This window comes from Acanthopagrus latus, chromosome 22, assembly GCF_904848185.1.
Source record: "Acanthopagrus latus isolate v.2019 chromosome 22, fAcaLat1.1, whole genome shotgun sequence".
Lineage (NCBI taxonomy): Eukaryota > Metazoa > Chordata > Actinopteri > Spariformes > Sparidae > Acanthopagrus > Acanthopagrus latus.
The window spans coordinates 12,175,497-12,191,203 of NC_051060.1; the positions used below are offsets into that span (position 1 = coordinate 12,175,497).

The window sequence follows — 15,707 nt, forward strand, 5'->3', positions numbered from 1 at the left end:
CTGTAATCCTGCTGCCACATAGTGATCACTTAACTATGCTAAGGGAATAAAAAAACGTCCTGCAGCGTCATTGTTCCGTCGTGTGCTGATGACATGTTTGCCTGCAGCGTTTGTTGCCTGTAACATTCATGTCTCTGATTGTTCAGGTAACATCTCCTCATGTGATTAAGTCCTCATCACCAAACCAAATTTCAGCTTCTGATGCTTCCACCTGGGGGGGACATTTAAATCCACTGCGGTGACATTTCTGTCAGTTTTTTATTTAGCAGTTGAATGGACATTTACTCTGTAAGAGACAACTTAAATAAAACACTATGGGATTATTATCTAAACCTCTCTGGCATATACACAATTGAAAACAGTACAAAGACAACACAATTTAGTGTTAAACCTCATCGACCTCATTGATTTTTGTAGAAATATACTTGAATTTAATGCCAGCAACACTTTTCAGACAATTTGAGACAGGAACGACGGATCTTTCCACAGGTAATCAGGTTCATGGACTTGTAAATTATCACATTGTGTTTTATTTACTTTTATGCATCCCAAATTTGGGGGGAATTGACATTACATGAATAGTTTTTACAGGTTTGAAGAGGTGAAATTTGGAGGTGAATCACAGCGAAATAGCAGTGATGAGAGGAGAGTGTGTGCTGCGCGATGTGCTTCCGATGTACGCCCATTTGTGTTACAACTGGCTAACGAGAGGAAAAAAAGAGGAGCTTATTTTAAATAGCATGCACTCGCACTGTCTGTCAAACTTTTGAACTTTGCTGGTGTCCCCGTGTTGCACTGCGGAAGAGTTTGAGATAGCCTCCTTGTGTAAAATGTAGGCTCTCACTCCCCATTTCTCACTCGCCACTGTCCCTTTTTCTGTTTTTCCCTTGTTTCGCTTTCCTTCTTCTTCGCTTTTTCTTTCTGTCTGGCTGTCTTTTCTGTTGCATGTTCTTTTTGCTCCCTCACTGAATCTCAGCCGCTCTCCTACTCCGTCTATCCTAATCTCTCGAGATCTCATCCCCTCTCTCTTTTCGCTCTCTGTCTGCCATCCTCTCTCGTCATCTCCTGCAACAACCCCCCCCGCCCCGCTTTCCCCTCTTCCTCCAACCTTCTCTCTCTTCGCTTGTGTTTCTCATCCGCTGGCAGTATATCCAGGGATTCTGCTCTTTAGTGTTCTTGACAGTTACTCTCCTCCAGGACAAAACAGAGAATAAGAGCTGAGGAGAAAAAAAAAAGAAAAAACACCCCTGATGTACCTTAAAAAAAAAAATTCCCGACACAAAATGAGAGCACAAAACTGGGAATTGGGGGGGGGGGTGACATCTCCAGGCACTTGACACCATCCTCGCTCCTTCTTTTTCCCAATCCTTCCCCACTTCAGCCCAACACAACCTGGCCCTCCTTTCCACATCTTCCAAAATCGCTCAGATGTGGGCTTCAAACACGCCAGCGAGAGGCGTAAAAAGTCTACTATGTGCCGAGGGGGTTTGGGATGTGAGTGTGTGTGTGTGTGTGTGTGTGTGTGTGTGTGTGTGTGTGTGTGTGTGTGTGTGTGTGTGTGTGTGTGTGTGAGCCAGTGAAGGTGGAGGTATGGGGTGGAAAGGTTAGCTCGCGGCTACACAGCAGGGCTGGCGGGCCTGTGGTCAACCACTGAGATTAACCCATTCCGTCTCTTCTATCTCCCAGTCTGAAGCATCCATCTGCTCTCCTTTTCTCACGCACAGCGACGGTTTTGGGCATCCTGGCGTGATTCTGTTGGATTTAAATCGAGATTAACATGGTCATATTTAATCCGGCCTGCGATATGCACGTATGAACCGGGGCATGGAAGTGGAAAAAGGTTGCACCGACAGCCCGTTCGCAGCCAGCGCGGATACTAAAGTGTGGGGGCGATTAATAATGTATCTTCTCAATGCTTAAAATACACAGGAAGATAAATAATTTCACAGATTAGCTCTTGTCTTGGGAGTGAGGAGAATGGAGCATTTAGCACAGCTGAGGAGCCCACAGGCACACTGACACACAGAGAGTCACCGGAGAGGGAAACAGAGATGGAGGAAGGAAAGAGCACAAGCAGCATGTCTAAATGTGGCCAGAGGGAGGCGCTTTGACCTGCTGACGTCCAGGAGGGAATCTCTGGGTTCAATTCCGCTGCCTCAGACTTATATTTGTTTGCAAAGAAATTACTACATTACAGAAATGCTTGTTGTGGCAGTGTACTATGACCAGGACTGGGACTGACTGCTTTGAATCAGTTATTAATTACAAATTACATTCATGTTTTTTTAAAAATTATTTGTAACAGAATGCGTCAGACACAAAAACATCTGAACTAAGCTAATCCGAATAATTTGGATCACCTTCTACCAAAGAAATTAGTTCCACAGATATTCTTTCTTTTTTTATTTTTACACATCTCAAAACCATTTCAATGAAAATACAATGCATTTATTATTTTTTAGCATTTGCAGTCAGTCAAATCAAATTACTGGCACCAGCTGCAGCTGTACTGTTTATTCTACAATATGCTGGGGTGTTGTTTTTTTGTTGCTGCTGGTTTCTTTAGTCAAAGGTCATGTGGAGGACCCATTATTTAACTTTGATTTTGTACAAAGTATTGAAGACTCAATCTTTATCATTAAAAAGCATATAGATATAAAGATAAGTTGGCATTAACACAACTGGAAACCTGAGAGGAGTGACTTGCTTTCTTATTCAGCAGAGTGCATTATAAATTGCCACGTCTAGTGTAGCACTGGGCACATATCTTAGATCTCTCTTTCTAATGGCAAATGTATTCATAAATGTTAATATTATTAATATTTTATTACTTGTATGTTTCATTTTTACTTACTCTTATTCTTATTTTCTCTTATATTTTATTCAAATCTGTCTACAGTGTGATGTTTTTACTCTGAAATGAGTAGAGGATGGACCGATCTGACTTTTTCAGTCCTGATCTGGATACCAATACCTGGGCTTTGTGTATCTGTCGGTACCCGATACAGATCCAATACCGCTGTTGAATTAATAATAAACTGTATACCTTCCACCTTATCCTTCCACCATGTGGAAAAGACTAGAGGCACCACACTTTCCTAACTATGACAAAATAATCAAACAGTTACCAAACATTGTAAACATTTAAAAAAAAAAAAAAAAAAAACAATATTTGAATTATTTGAATTCTTATGTATTTGTTCTTGAAAAACAATTCAAATCTAAAACAGAATGTAATCAAACTTCTTAAATTAAAATGAATAAAATGTAGCAGCAGAAACAAAACAGTGCATTGATTGAACATACAATAGTAATCAAACAGTAACCAAACATCGTAAACATGTAAAGAATATATTAAATGCAAAGTCCTGCAAACAGGAATTCAAAATAAAACATGAGCCTGAGAATAAACTAATAAAAAGTTGGTCAAACAACAACTTGTGCTCTTTCAGCATGCGACACACGTGCTGCTGACGAATGTCGTAGGATGTGCTGCAACAGAGGAAAAACAAAAAAAACTGGATCGGCCCGTGGATCTGTTAATTTTTCTGATCCCCGATCCACCTATTTTGCAGTTTTTCCGATTTTAGTATCGGATCGGTGCACCCCTGAGAATGAGCCACTGTTACTTGCCAATTTCCCCTCGGGCATCAATTCATAATCTCTGATTCTGATTCTGATTTTGAAGTAATCAAAAATGCAATCACATAATCCTTGACAGTGTACGTATAATCTAATTACACCTGTTTTCCATCGTAATCTGGTTTGATTATAGTTACTTATTCTTTGTAATCTGATTTTGTTATCGCCATTACACTGTGTCACGACATCACCCTGACTGTAATTTCAAAATGCTTGTCTGCAGAGGGAGCCAAATCCTGAGTAGACAGAGTCAGAACATTATTTCAAAATGTCCCTTTATTCAGGTATGATTTATCATTGTGAGATGTGTCCTCTACTATCTGTTCTGGAGCATCACAGCAAAACAAAAGTGTTGCGGCCTTTTTCTAAACAGCTAAAGTAGATGGGGACTGACGAGCATAAAAAGCTCCATATAGTGAAATCCAAGTCACCGGAAGGCCAGAAATCCCATATTGGTTTGAAAATAAAGTTATTTTTGCTTTTTTTTCAGCAGCTACAGTGAAGATTGCGGCTTTAAAAATGGTTATATAACATTGTTTGAGTCTATTATAATAAAAATCACACACAGTTTATCTCTAGCACTCCACAGTACTGCTCTATTCAAGTTTTTCAGCAATCTCAAAGAATGAATCAAGCATGGTGTACTTGATGTGAAAAACCTGCAGGGAGTTTTGAATTTCAACAGGTCACCTTAAAGAAGATGCAGATCTTCTTAAGTCACCGTCACTGATGTTCTCTCCTGTCTCCCTCCACCCTTCCAGGAATGCTTCCAGTTCATCCTGCCGGCGCTGCCGCACGCCATCGACCTCCTCCGGGACGCCATTGTGAAGGTAAAGGAGGCGGCAGACGAGCTGGAGGACCTGCCATCGCCGCCGCCTCCCCTCTCGCCGCCGCCCAACAGTTCGCCGCGCCGGCAGACGGAGGACAAGGGCGTGCAGTGCGAGGAGGACGACGAGGAGAAGAAGGACAGCGGTGTGGCGTCCACCGAGGACAGCTCCTCCTCCCACATCACTGCCGCATCCATCGCCGCCAAGGTACCAGGACGGAGGAGAGGAGAGGGGATGGTAGCAGTTTTTAGAGATCTGACTTCATCCATTTCACATGGCCATCTGTACATGTTCACACCTGTCGTTCATACAAGCGTGTGTCAAGATGCCACACATAACATTTTATCATCAGTGGAAAGATGGTTGATTGTTGAGTCTCATCACCAGGTCCTCACACAGTCGATAACAAAGATTGGTGTTTCACTACCTGGTTATGATACTCAAAACCACTTGCTGTCTTTTTCCCTGCTGGGCCATTGAATTGGGCGTGAGTCAAAGGCTGCACGCAGAAGTCTTGCGACTGAAACGTCAATACTTTTTAATAAATCAAATCAATGCAGACGTGAAAAATGTGTTTAGGAATTCTCTTTTTATTTTTGGAATTAGTGTTGAGAAAAAGCAACCACGAATCCTGCATAGAATATGATGTTACTGTTTTATGTACACGCAAAATACAAAGAAGTCATTTTTGTTTTGATCTGTGACAGACGTCTGTGCTGTGGCACCGGAATTAGATGAAATATAAATGTGTGAATTACGGAGCGTTCTCGTAAAAGTAATATGTTCAATCTTTGAAGATTGAACACTTTGTTGGCCAGCTTTTGAGCATAATTGATTCCGATCCAGACTGTCAGGATCTCATAGTACCAAAGGCACACAGTTGCTCTGAACATGAAACACTGATGTTTAAACATGCTACTTGTTGCACCTTGAGAAGAAAGACAAACTGTTTTTAAATCCAAAATTTAATGAAATGCCTCTGCTGCTTCCTCCTGGGCCTAACCGTGGTCCAGATGGACAGTCATTCACACCTTCAAAATCTATGATAAAATGTCCTCTTCAAAAACAGGAAGTGCACAGGCAAACGCTTCGATTTCTCCAACGCAGTGAAGAGGCTGGATGCTGGAGCTGCACAGTTGCCATCATCCTGTGCCTTTCCACCATGGCTTCTCAACCACATGCTATGTTAAAGTTTTAAAATGTTTTTGTTCTTAAATGGCCAGAAAAGTTTAGTTAAGAATCTTTGGGTGGGTCCAGTGTCATTGAAATGTACAGTATGAGCTGTGATGTGTTAATTTAATGGTGCACCAGGTTAATGATACGGTAAAAGTCTTCACAGAACTTCCATGTATCTTTTAAGCCCTGGCATTATTGGACTTCCAGATGGCTATCAGGAACAAGCTGACCAGAAGCACTCGAATGCTCTATTAAATATTTGACTGGTGCAGAGTGGATTTTGTTCTAACTGAAGGCTGCTTTTGGAAACACCTGTTGCAGCCCACAGAATCTGGCAAGACAATCTGCGTTTGGAAGACAAACTGCAGAACATGCTATCTTTCAAGTTTTATTGACAATCTTGCCAGAAGCAAGAGCGACAAACTTCTCCTTTCTGTCAGTCGCGCACATGAGGAGGACACATCTGAGTACATTTTGAGCGTCCTGTTAGTGAAAAGTGAGATGCATCATGGATATTGAAGAGTAAATGACTGCAGAAACGTCATGAGTTGAAAAAGTAAACCCTCATCTGTAAAGGTCCCATATTATGCTCATTTTCAGGTTTGTACTTTTATTATGGGTGTAGCTTTAATGTAATGCAGAGAAGACATCATTTTTCTTATGCTGTCCACTACCTCACACTCAATATTATTGTCTGTCTCTTTTAGCCCCCCCCCCCCCCGAAAAAGCTCTGTCTGCTATGATTGATCAGCTCTCACAGGCCTGAGCAGGCAACGCTCACTGCATGTTTGTGTTTTTTTTTTCAACCAGGCTCTTAATCTTGTTTTAACCGTAGACCGTATTTCAGGTTTATATAACCGAAAAACCTGGTCACAAAACTTTTGGCTTTGAGGAACATAACTATTTCTTAATTCTAGCTCTTTGCGTTTCTCTGTGGATTGAGCATTTCCACACTTCCACTGTATATTTTATAGCTGCTACCCCTGCTGACCTGAAAATCTTACTTTCTGCAGTGTGGGACCTTTAACTTGAGTTTGCCATGTATCTCTGTGCATCACATTCCATCACTGTGTGTCTCTACATACATCTGTATCTCAATCATCGAGTATCTCTCCATACCCATCATCCTATCCTGCCCTGTCTGCAGCCTGGACCCTGCTCTGTAACATCCCACCTCATTGTCCAGTCACAGCTGGATGTTGGTAAGACTCCGCCCCCTGATATTTCATTATTTGTCCTCACCGTGTCACATTTTTGAGGCCATTTGCCTTCCATCGTTGGACCCTCAGAGTAGCTGTGGTTGTCTAAGTTTGACATGCAGTTGTAGAGAAGTCTGGACAATATATATATATATATATATATATATATATATATATATATATATATATATATATATATATATATATATATATATATATATATACGTGTGTCTCCATGGATCTTGAATATCAGTATGTGTATGCGTGCCGGGTTTTACCGTGTGTGGTGTTTTTCATGCACGGGTGTCTGCGTACGTTTGTGTGTGTGTGCGCGACCTCAGATCCCAGACCCCATTACCTCGCGGGGTGTGCAGGTTTTGCCCAGGGACACGGCCTCTCTCAGCACCACGCCTTCAGAGTCGCCCCGCGCCCAGGCCACGTCCCGCCTCTCTACCGCTTCCTGTCCCACACCCAAAGTGAGTAAAATGTGCAATAAACACGCTCACACACACATTAAGTGAAGCAGATTCCTCATGGTTGTAGAAGGACTTTACGTTGGCAGTTGCTCCCTCCTGAACTCTATCCCCATCAGCTCCCTGTACAGTTGTAGTTGATGAAATTTTGGATTTAGTAAACTCATGAGAGCTGCTGAGCTTGCATGTAAATATATCTCTGACAAATGACCTCCGTCTGCTGATGAAGCTCAGAAGAAGTTGGTAAGTGAAACCTTGAGGTTGGATTGTTTTGTCGAACTAGTATTTATTTATTATTATTTTTTTTTAAAGGCTGAATTTTCATGCTTAAAGTTCAGTTAGTTCTTGCTGCCATTTAACGCTACAAGTGTGCATTTTATTGCATCGTAACATGAAGATTTAATCGCGCAGGTAACCTTAGATTTTATCCCAATTTTTAAATGTTAACCCGAGTCTTAAATCAAAACTTGCCCTTTGAAAAGTGCCAAAGAAGTGCTCACCTAAAGTCCTTACTCTTAAACAGGTTCTCTCTGCACACTCACACATTCACACGCTCACACACTCACAGACAAAGCCTGCATTATCCCATTTTTCTGTTTGCATCCCACGACTCAGCTGTGTTTACCTCCACAGATGTGTTTTTTTAATGGAATAGCGTTTGTAATCAAAAGACAAACAGTTCTGATCCGATATTTTATTCAGTTGTTTGTGTTTACTTCTCCTCCCAGTTTTTCTACTTTTTCTTGTATTTTGCTTATAGGCGAGATGTGTTTGTTTTCTATTTATGCCTTCATTTCAGTTCAAGCTATCTAAAATAAGCGACCGCTGCACTCCAACAGCACACGCTTCAACATCAACAGCCCACACACACACACACACACTCACAGTTTTCACCGGTATTCTCTTTTAGTGTCTCAACTTCGCAAAAAAGTGTGTGTTTTGTGTTCGTTTCTATGTGTTTTATATGTAAACCCCCTGTTGATTGTGGGTGAGTGCGTGTATCTGTGTGTTTATGGAGACAGCAGGTTGTGAGTCTCATGCTTGGATGCGCTAACGCCTTTGCGGGATGACTCCCCAGGTTTAACGCAACGCAGTTCGATTCACCACGTAGCCCGCTTTGTCTGTCCCAGCTTTAATGGGAGACTTCAATGTTTTGATTGGTTACAGTCAGTGGTGGAAATGGTGGGGGGCACAGGGGAACGTCGTTCAGGGAGTAAAAGTCAAGGGGGAGCGGCGTCTCCACTCTGATTTCGACAGTCTGTTCAATGTTTTTTAGGGTGCTGTTGACAGGAATGGAGACATATGGATGTATATGTATTTCATGTAGTTCACATATTTCCACTGTTCCAATCCGTGAGAGAGATCTCTGATGACAGTGCGCTCCAAGTGCAACAAGTCTTTGCATGTGCAGAAGGAAACATGGGCAATCATTTCACATTCATACATTCGGAGAGCTGACAAGTTCATAGTTCAGATACCTTGTATGGTAGCAGCCTAAAGCCCACATGTAGTAAATACCAGCATGGGTTGATGATTAAAAGTAACAGTTAGCCTGCTGATTAGGAAAAAATAGTGCGTTCATAAATCTAGTCAGAACTGGTCATTCAGAAATTCACAGCTCCAGTATCAGAGCGCTCTGACCGTCCACTGTACGGTCGGGATCAAAACTGAAAGTCAAATAAAGAGATCAAATTCAAAGATTGTTATTTTACTGCGTTGCTAGGAATAATCAGGGCATAATTCAATTTAAAATGTGAAATGATTATTTGACAACGTAAGGGTTTAGGCTAAATGAAAAAAGTGACATTTAAAATGCAACAGCTTGAGTTGTACATATGATGGTGAAATAAGGCGAGAGAAATGTCCCATGTTAAACTTAAAATAGCTTAAATATTGATACTTAAAAGCTTAAGAAAGCAAAAAAACTAAATACATTTTCTTATTGCGTTTTTTCCATTTCATTTTAACTGTGTCAATGATAAAATCAAGTTGGAATAAGGAGATCTCATCCATCTTTGTAGTTTTAAGTAACTGAACCAGATCTTCTTGGAGGCTGCAGTTGTCATGGTAATGACTGTGACCAATAAGGGAAAAAAACAGTCAAGCATTCAGCTCTTGATTTAAAGAATATTCATCCCTACATTGTTCTGCTTGATTAGCATTTGTATGTTCATGAAAGAATCTAAATGTACAACCCCCGGCCCCCATGTAAGCTTCCCCCAGTTAGTCGAGGCCATTTCCACCACTGTTCACAGTTGGCAGCAGGGAGGAGTGTAACAAAACTTTGTCAAACCTGAATTATCAGTGTAAAAAGAACACACACATCTTCTCAATGCACGAAGCAAAACATTGTAACATGAAATGTCCAAGTATCCTGTTTTTACTGATCTCTCCTGCAGGTTTTTAAAATGCCAATTGTTGTCATCTCTCTCGTTCTCTCCTTCTCTCTCACTCTCTCTCTCTGTCTCTCTTTCACCTCGTCTGTCAGCGTCACGTCTCCACGTGTCTCCTCGGACAGCAGGCAGGTGCTGTGGGAATAGATGAGGGGGTTGCCATGGGAACAGAGGGATGGGATGTTAGCGGAGGGAGGGCGGGTGCATAGGCGGGTCATGAGACGGAGGAAGCAGCCAGAGGAGGTCTCTCTGGTTCATACGGAGTGGTGGGAGGTCAGCTGCTGGAGAGCTGGCTTAAGCCTGGCGACAAACGTTCACAAGTCTGGTCGAATGACACGGATATTTAGATACGCTGGTCAGCGGCTGTATGCATAAGGAGTCGAACGAGATGTGGAGCAGCGGGGGGGGGCAAGTGATGAGATGGCATACGAAGGTTCAAGAGACAGATTCTATGAGGATTGAACGGCTTTATTACACATTACAGTATTTTACCTTATTGACAGTCTTGGTCTCATGATACTGGACTCGTCAGTCTGCAGGGTTGTGTGATTTAGTCTCTGTCTAAACTAACAGCTGAGTGATATTGTTTTCCTCCAGCTCTTGTGGGAACTGTTTCTGATTCTCCTCTTGGTTTTAATCTAAATGAGTTGAGGATTTGATCTGCCCCATGAAAGAATCCTGACGATTTCCTTATTTGGGGCGAACATCACTTGACCACTGACCTGACCTGTTTTAACTGACTGTCTTCTTGGTAGTCTTCTTTATGGGATTTGGTCATTTTTAAATGTGTCTTTTGTGGTCAGTTTGGGTCAGTGGTCACGTGTGGTGTGGGGTGTAAGAGATGGTGGCTCATCCGAGATAGGATGTGTGAGTTGATGAGTTCTTGGAATGTGGGTCTGGCTTAAGCTCCGTGCATGTGATCACTGGCAGAGACGTGTAGCAAAGAGAGCAAAGACGCTAAACATGCTCTACTTCGGTGTAGCACGCCCTTTTGGATTTGAAGCTTTAACATAGTGCTGAAATTCATCAAGTGACATCTTTGACCTTTTGACCACTGCAGTTTGAGTCCCTGCAATGCATTTGTTTGTACTCAACGCTAACATATCATGCCATGCTTTTTGTCCTATATTTCAAATTTATATGCACAAGGGGATGGTGGTGTTGTTGATGACCGCCAAGCAAGAGACCAGTGTTTGAGGTGTCGTTTCAACAGGAACTGGATATTTTGAAGAGCTTCCAGCCTTGTTTGTGGCACACGATGATCTTGTTCTAACCCTACCCGGGCTGTGTTTGTGCCTAAACATAACAAGACCTTAAGCATGGCATTGAAATGAGATAGAAAATTACACATAACTTAACGTTCGAAAAACATTCAACACATCTGTGGTTTGCTGAAATGTACATCGCCAACATTTTTCACTGCGGTGATCAGACTGATTGTGGTTAGAGAGCCTCAGAGTAAGCCAAGGTGTTTCTGACCTCAGCTGAGCAACAGAGTGTGCAGCTGTAAATAATTGGCCGGTGGAGTTTTAATGCTGCTGCTGTTGTCTCCACTGATGCAGTGAGGTAGTCCTTTCCCATCGGCCCCTCTTTTCGCTACACAAAAATACACACCTGTCTCTCCGCTGAAGCATCTCTTTCTCAATGACCCAGTTCAAGCATCCCTGGCCTGTCACGATCACATGCCCACCGCATTAGTCAGCGTTTGTGTGTGACATGTGCGTCTACACATGTGTGTCTTTGTGCGTGGCAGATAGCAGACAGTTAATAGCTTCTCTAGGTGTAGCTCTTAGCTAGTTTAGATTCTGACACAGGCTGTTTCCCAGCGACAAGCTGCCATATGTTCTCCGAAATTCCCACGTTGCGAGCGGCTGCCGACAGTATGTACACAATGTCCCCGGAGCCAGAGCCAGAATGGCTCTGTTCACTGATGCATTGCATGTGCCACTGTGGGCTGTTTTAGTTTGTTAGCCGGGTCTTGGCAGCGCTGCATGGCGGCTTTGAGAGGAGAAGGTATGGAGTAGGTCTTAATCTTGTCACTGCCAGAGCTGCTGCTGCTGTGGCGGCAGCGCTGCTTCCGTACACGAAGGCCCAACGGAGCAGAGCACGAGCAAGAAAACGCTCTCTGCCAGCTCGAAACATGCATAAATACACTCACGTAGCAGTCGTCAAGTTACAGGACTGTGCAAGTTTTCAGGTGGAAGGCATGTTATGGAAGACACAGTAAAATGTGTACAGTGTTTATGTGAGTCTGGATTTTGAAAATATGCCAACAAATGTATTTGTGAACACGTGTGTGAGTGCGCGTGTGTGTGTGTGGGGGGGGTGTCAGAAAGAGGCTTTGCTACGAACCGTGAAGCGCGTGTGTGTGTGTGTGTGTGTGCGCGCGCTTAGAGACCGCAGAGGAGTGCAGACTCACAACTGATGACCAAACCTGTCTATCTACAGAGCAACAACTGGGAACACACACACACACACACACACACACTCATACAGTAAATTTGGGCACTCAAAATCGTCCTGAAGGGACAAAGCAACCGTCTCACCACACACACAGCCCACAGCTGACAAATGCATGCAGATACAAAAGGATTACAAACTGAGCAGCTCTACAATCATTCATGGAACCAGATTTACTTTTCTCTGTCACACTCGTCTCCGACTTGTGCACGCACACACAAGCCAGGCGCACACACGCACAGACGCGCACAAACACATGCACAAGATGCAGGGAGGGTAGTTGTACTCTTCCACTCTTGTGAGCATTTAGTCCAGTTATGTAATGGTGAGTTTGGATTAATGAAGCATATGGGAGACGGGGCTTTGACTCAGAGGATGGTTGACAGTGCGTGTGCATGCGTGTGTGACTGTGTGTGCGCGCTGAGGTTATATCTCCTGTTTTTTTCACAGGAGTAATGTTTAAAAATTTGGACGCGCGGGTTTCCAGAGACACATTCACAAATAAACACCACTTCCTGTTTTCCAGGTAATGCCCTGTTGTGACATTCAGGATCAAGTATCTTGTGTGTGGTTTTTGCTTTTCAGGCATGATTTGTTGTTTCTTGGTTCACATAGTAAGGTTTAGGATTAGTTTTAGGAGCTCGAGACATACCCAGTTGCACTAGTGAATGAATCGAGTCTAATGTGGATGCAGGCGAATGTTTGACTACCTGCGTGCTCATATCTCTGTTCGCTGGCTGTTGAATAACGCGCTCATCTGGAAGCTTCTGTAGCTGTTCACAGGCAAACTGCATGAGCAGAACCACCAACCTCAGGTCCTGAGGTTAACTGGCAAGTTCACCCAGAAGTGGACCTACAATTCTTACTCTTTAAAGTGATAGTCGGGGTCTTTGGATGTGGGGTTGTATGAGGTAGTTAACCACAGTCATTGTATTACTTGTGGTAGATGACCGTCAGCTCTCCCGCTTTGTGGAGAAGTAGCGAGTAGCACCGATGGAGAGGCTGAGCATTATACTGCTACAATGTCGGGCCGACATTAAGGCTTAGTTTAGCCATTTTAAAGAAGGCACACCTTAAAAAGATTTACATATATATCTGCTTAAGTGTAGGTAGGAATAGTGTAGGAATACAGAGGTTGTACTGCGTAGTGTCTTGGCCACTGAAAATCTGTCACTCTGGTGCAGATGAGAGTTGGTCAAGTTGGACACAATATTTCTTTTCCAGAAGTTCTTCATTTCTTTTTTTATTTTTTGTCTTACTTTAACTGTAGCACAGTCACAAGATTACATAATGATCTCACTCATAACGCCCTTCCAATCATCTCCACATCCGCCTCATGAAACCCATAAAACTTCCTACACACTTCAGTCATTGTTGTGTGTCATCCATTAACCTACTTTCAGGACACACACACACACACACAGAAGAGGCCTCACCAACCCCCTTCAGGATGAGCTCCTTAGATAATTTCCTAATGTTAATTTTCACAGCCTATTATACCAGGTACATTACACGGGTACCTCTAATCATACTATGCAACCACGTGCTTGTCATAAGACAGGGCTCATGTCTGAAGCCAACAGGCATAAGATTTCACTTTGCATACATAATAATGTTACAAATACAATTGTTAGGTTCCAATTGTAAGAACGAGATATCAAATTAACAAGGGTCATTAGAGAACTTCCCTCATGTTGACCAGAACTGCTGGAGCCAGAGTTTCAGATTGTTATTTTTTTGTTTCATGACCTTTACTTCTTCTGCTGTGTTTGTTACAGCCGTGCGTAATGTAGCCTAGACCGCAAACATTAGCATTGTCTTGTTCTGTCTTGTTTGCAATATTTCACAAATTTGCTTCGAATTTGCTTGACAGTTGCATGAAGACATAGTTACTGTGAGAGTATTCTCCTGTTGTTAAAAGGCGCACACAAGCCCTGCTTAAATCCCACTAACAACGAGCTGAGGGACATAGGGAGAGAAGAACAAGACAACATTAAAATAACAACATCATTTGAAAATAAGTCACTATAAGATTAAGCAAATTAAGTTTTTAAGGTGAATTTAACACAATAAAAGTATACTGCCTCTTCAGCTATTGTTCCCCCCCTTTCATCTACGCTCCCCTTTCCACCCGAGCTTTCACCTTGATGCATCTGAGAATGCAAACATTATTTATGCTCTGTGTGTGTGTTGTATACTGTTCCAAACATCCCATCAACTTGACTGATATCGGCATTTATTTTGATTAAAGTATTCAATGCTCCCACTCCCTCACGGTGCCTTTGCACAAACTCTTTCAGGTGCTGGCGGAGCTCGTAGAGGACACCGCCTCACATCGCACTGGTCCTGTAGCCTTTTTTTTTTTTTTTTTTGATTAATGGCTTGATGTATGGCTTTGGAGCCAAGGCCAAGGCTTATGGAAATCAACTCCTCTTTCTTCACCGGAATGCTGGAAATGAGTCACAGTGCAGTGGTGCAATTCAGCCCACGCCACTTCCTGATGACCTTCACCATGGACGTATTGCCATTCTGGTCACTGCCGCGAGCCAGAACAAGAGCATGTAGAACACGTGTGTGCAGGCAGGCCAGCTCATACATTCATTTATACAGCTAGACCTGTAATCCATACTGCGGCAAACAAGAGCATTTTCGACCTGTTTGGAGTATTTTATCATAATAACATTATCATAATTAACCCAAACAGCGCACATTGTGTCTCATTGTGGTCAAGCTAGCATTTTGGCTGCACCCTCTCTGCCACTCTGGTGCATCTAGCTCACGTAGCTTTAGCAATATATCAGCCGGTCCTTGTGGAAGGCTTCAGTCATGCATAAGCGTTCTTTCCCTCCTTTCTTATTTTTTTGTCAGAGCATTTGATTAATTGTTTGCTGTCAAGAACATTACTACAGATATAACAAAAAAAAGCTTCCACTCCCCCACCACTCCTAGTTTTAGACATTCAATTGATCACGATATGAATTTGTGAGTTTCTTCACAGTATAATGATGCACCTTACCCACCTTGTACCCATAGTACATTGTGGGCTACAATCACACAGCCCATTAATTTGTTTGATCTTATTCTGCATTTGGCTAATCAAGATTCACTCTGTATCCTCAAAGTCACAAGTACAAGCTTGGCCATTGAATGGTAATCTGTCCCTTGCAGGATTTTTCACAGCACTCAGAACAAATGTGACGGTCATGGTGTGTGAAACGAGTGAAAAAATAAATAAATAGAAAATTGCACATGCGGTTCGTCTCGGGCCCGATCCGTGCACAGATCGCAGAATCGCCACTTGCAAATGAGAAGTGACAGAGGATCATTGGCAGAGTGAAGTGATCAGACAGAGGGAGATGAATGATTTATGCCCCGGCTGCATGTGTAAGCAGCGCTCCAATGTCAAATCAGTCAGCTGTAGTGTGACCGATCAATGATCCACAGCGTGTACCTCGCGGCAGCATCTCCTGCCGCAACCCGGACCGACAGAGGGGACGTGCCGATGTACTGTCCATAATATACAGTAGAAAGTGTGTG

General features: G+C 42.8%; 1 protein-coding gene across 3 annotated transcripts in view; it reads left to right on the forward strand.

Annotated features, from left to right (window-relative positions):
* gphnb (gephyrin b) overlaps window positions 1-15,707 on the forward strand; it is a 106,783-nt gene that overhangs the window by 51,115 nt on the left and 39,961 nt on the right. For all 3 annotated transcript variants that reach the window (XM_037087031.1, XM_037087032.1, XM_037087034.1), the window contains exons 7-8: window positions 4,404-4,676; window positions 7,186-7,320. In XM_037087031.1, the coding sequence (XP_036942926.1) occupies window positions 4,404-4,676; window positions 7,186-7,320 (408 nt within the window). The remainder of the gene's footprint in view (window positions 1-4,403; window positions 4,677-7,185; window positions 7,321-15,707) is intronic.